The sequence below is a fragment of the Rhipicephalus sanguineus genome, chromosome 10 (assembly GCF_013339695.2).
Source record: "Rhipicephalus sanguineus isolate Rsan-2018 chromosome 10, BIME_Rsan_1.4, whole genome shotgun sequence".
NCBI lineage: Eukaryota > Metazoa > Arthropoda > Arachnida > Ixodida > Ixodidae > Rhipicephalus > Rhipicephalus sanguineus.
The window spans coordinates 104,509,467-104,512,586 of record NC_051185.1 but is presented as its reverse complement, the minus strand read 5'-3'; the positions used below and the strand labels follow the sequence as shown (position 1 = coordinate 104,512,586).

Sequence of the window (3,120 nt, the reverse complement as noted above, 5' to 3'; positions counted from 1 at the left end):
GACGCTCTTGCCTTGCGATGACCTGCGTTGTGCACAGGATGGACCTTGCGGGGCAGCGGAGTGACGACGAGCTTCTCCCTTATTTCTCTGGGATTTGGCTGTTGCTACCCAAGTTCTTGGTAGGGTGAGTCCACTCTCCTCTAGAATCCGCCTACCGGCCGGCGTGGTGGAGAGCCGAGTTAGCTGGGCCCGTTCCTGAGCCACGGCAATTTCCTCCATGATGTTATGTATGCCTAGCCGGAGGATGTCCTCGGTGTGCGTTCGGACAGGCAGCCCGAGTGCTCGCTTGACGATTTTTCTAATGAGGGCATTCAGATTGTCCCGCTCTGCTCTGAGCCAGTTGTGCATGGCCACCGTGTAGGTGAAGTGACACAGCTCAAAGGCGTTGATGAGCCGAAGCAGGTTGTCCTCCTTTATGCCTCGACGTCTGTTCGTGACCCTTCGAACGAGGCGAAAAGCGTTAGCGGTTTTTGAGATGATCTTGTGCAACGCAGTGCCGTTGCCACCACGCGATTCGATGAACATACCCAGAACTCTGATGATGTCGACCTTGGGTATCGGGTCGCCGCTCCGAGTGAATAGGTGAATGTCACTTTCAGAGACCGGCTTCCAGCTCTTGGGTCTGCCCCATTTTTCTTTTCTGTAAAGCAGGTGCTTTGGATTTGGTCGTGTTGCACCTGAGTCCGGTGGGTAGCAGGTAGTCTTCCGAGACGTCTACGGCATCTTGCAGGGCACTTTCTACTTGGCCCTCACTACCGCCGGTGGAGCAGATCGTGATGTCATGATACCTTCGACTTGGGCCAGCTTCCTCAAGAGTCCGACCATGCAGATGTTGAAGAGAGTGGGCGAAATAACAGACTTGCGGCGTACCCCGTAGGCCCAGGAGCACTTCGTCGGAGACGAAGTCACCAAATCGCAGCTTCGCTTTCCTTCCGGTCAGGAAGGACCGAACGTAGGTATACAGTCTGGGGCCCAGTTCGAGGTCCGCGACAGAAGCCAGGATGTATGCATGGAGAGCTTTGTCAAACGCCTTCTCGAGGTCGAGTCCGAGCAAGGCCCTGGGGTCCCTGGTATTGAGGTCGATGATTTGATGTTTGATCATCTTCATGGCGTCCTGCGTCGGCAGGCCGGCTCGGAAGCCAATCATGTTGTGGCTATAGACGCTGTTGTCTTCGAGATATCTGCTTATTCTGTTGAGAACGACGTGCTCCGCCCCTATCCCGACGCAAGACGTCAGATAGATGGGACAGAGGTTATCAACATTCGGAGCCTTGCCTTGTTTGTGGATCAGGACGGTGTTGGTGGTCTTCGATTTTTCTGGGACACTGCCGTTTCTCCACCTCTCGTTGATCTTCTCGTTGACGTATTCAATCGAACGGTCGTCGAGATTCCGCAGCATCTTATTGGTGATGCCGTAGGAACGCGGCGCCGACTTGCTGTTGAGTGCAAAAATGGCTTGCCTGACTTCCGCCACGGTGAAGTCCTCGTCCAGCTCCGGACGGGCCGGGCCAAGGTTCTCGGGAAACTGTACCTCCTCATCGCCGTGCTTTACGGGCAGATACTTCTCCAAGAGCTTGGCAACCAACTTGTCCCTGGAACAGGATCTGGTAGCTTCGTGCAGGGCTCTGGCAAGCGTGTGTCTTCTATTGGATCTCTTGCAACCCTCGTCGAGGAGATGTTTGAGCAAGCGCCTGGCTTTGCCGTTGCGCGTCTGGCCGTCGATCGAGTCGCAGACCTCGTCCCATTGCTGCTTGCACAGGGTCCGACAGTGATCTTCGATGGCCTTGTTGAGCTCTGAGATCTTTTTCCGCAGTCTTCGGTTGAACCTTTCTCCCTTACATCGGAGGAGCAGCGCCTGCTTGGACTCAGCCAGATGGGCTAGACTGCTATCCATCATCTCTACCTGCAGTTCGGTGACGATCTTCTTAGTGGATCTCTCCGCGTCACTCTTGATTCCCTCGCACCAGTCTTCCAGGTCTCTGGGAGCGGGTGCCCTTTCGTTGCCGCGGAGCTTGCGAAAGTGATCCCAATCTGTGACGGTACACTCTCTTGTTTTACATCGGGCGACGTCGAAGCGAGTCTCGAGCACGTAATGGTCGCTACCAAAATCCATTGCGGTGTTACTCCACTCGGCTGCGTCAACGTTCTTCACGAATGCCAGATCGGGGGTGATGTCCCTCGTCACTGAGTTGCCGATACGGGTCGGGAACGCCTTGCCCGTGATGAGCGTGAGGCCCATTTCGTTGGCGTTCTGCCACAGACCCCGGCCCTTGCTCGTGTCGTAGACGTAGCCCCATAATCCGTACGGGGCATTGAAGTCCCCGACGGCGAGAAGGGGATGGGTGCCGGTCAGGTCGACGGACTTATTGAGTATCGTCTTGAACTGCTGTCGGGAGTCCGTGGGATTACTGTAAACATTGAGTATAAACACGCTGTTTCTTAGCTGGTTGCGTTGTCGCGTGTTCAGCAGAAGTTCCAACATGACATATTCAACCGTGCAACTCACCAGCTTCAGATCGTGAGACAAGTGCGTATGCGTTTTATCCACTAACGTGCATACTCCCCGACCGCCGGGCTGCTCGGAGACAGCCCGATAACCAGAAAGGGATGCGGCAGAAACGAGGGTTTCCTGTAATGCTATTACCTGTGGTTTGTTACCTACTGATCTAAAGTATTGCTGCAACGGAGCCCTCTTGGTGGAGTACCCCCTGCAATTCCATTGCCCAATTCTGAAATTTTCTTTGAAGCTATCCATGATTAGGCAGATATTCTGTACTGCCCACTGTAAGCGAAGCCGCACGTAAAAAGTGCCCCCCCCCCACTCTGATGCGCTGATGTGCTCGTAGCCCTGATTCTATTCCCCGACGCGTCCGGAACAACGACCTGCATTGGAGTTGCCGACGTATTACTTGGTATTACAAGACGATCGAGGGCGTCCATGCGATCGGCCAGCGTACTTAGGCCTCGCTAAGGGTCCCCTAGGGCGACTTGCACTTGTGCTAAACGTTGCTGTAACTGCTGCACACTTGTAGTGAGGGTGGCCAACATGCCCTTATCTCATTAATTTGCGAGCCTGATTGTTCCTTACTGGAATGTGCCCGGTGCTTGGGGGCCCCGGCT

General features: G+C 54.7%; 1 protein-coding gene across 1 annotated transcript; it reads right to left on the bottom strand.

Annotated features, from left to right (window-relative positions):
• Positions 1–595: 595 nt before the first annotated feature.
• Positions 596–2,482, bottom strand: LOC119406625 (uncharacterized). The gene has a single exon (XM_037673358.1). The coding sequence runs from the start codon at positions 2,480–2,482 to the stop codon at positions 596–598; it is 1,887 nt and encodes a 628-aa protein (XP_037529286.1).
• Positions 2,483–3,120: the final 638 nt, after the last annotated feature.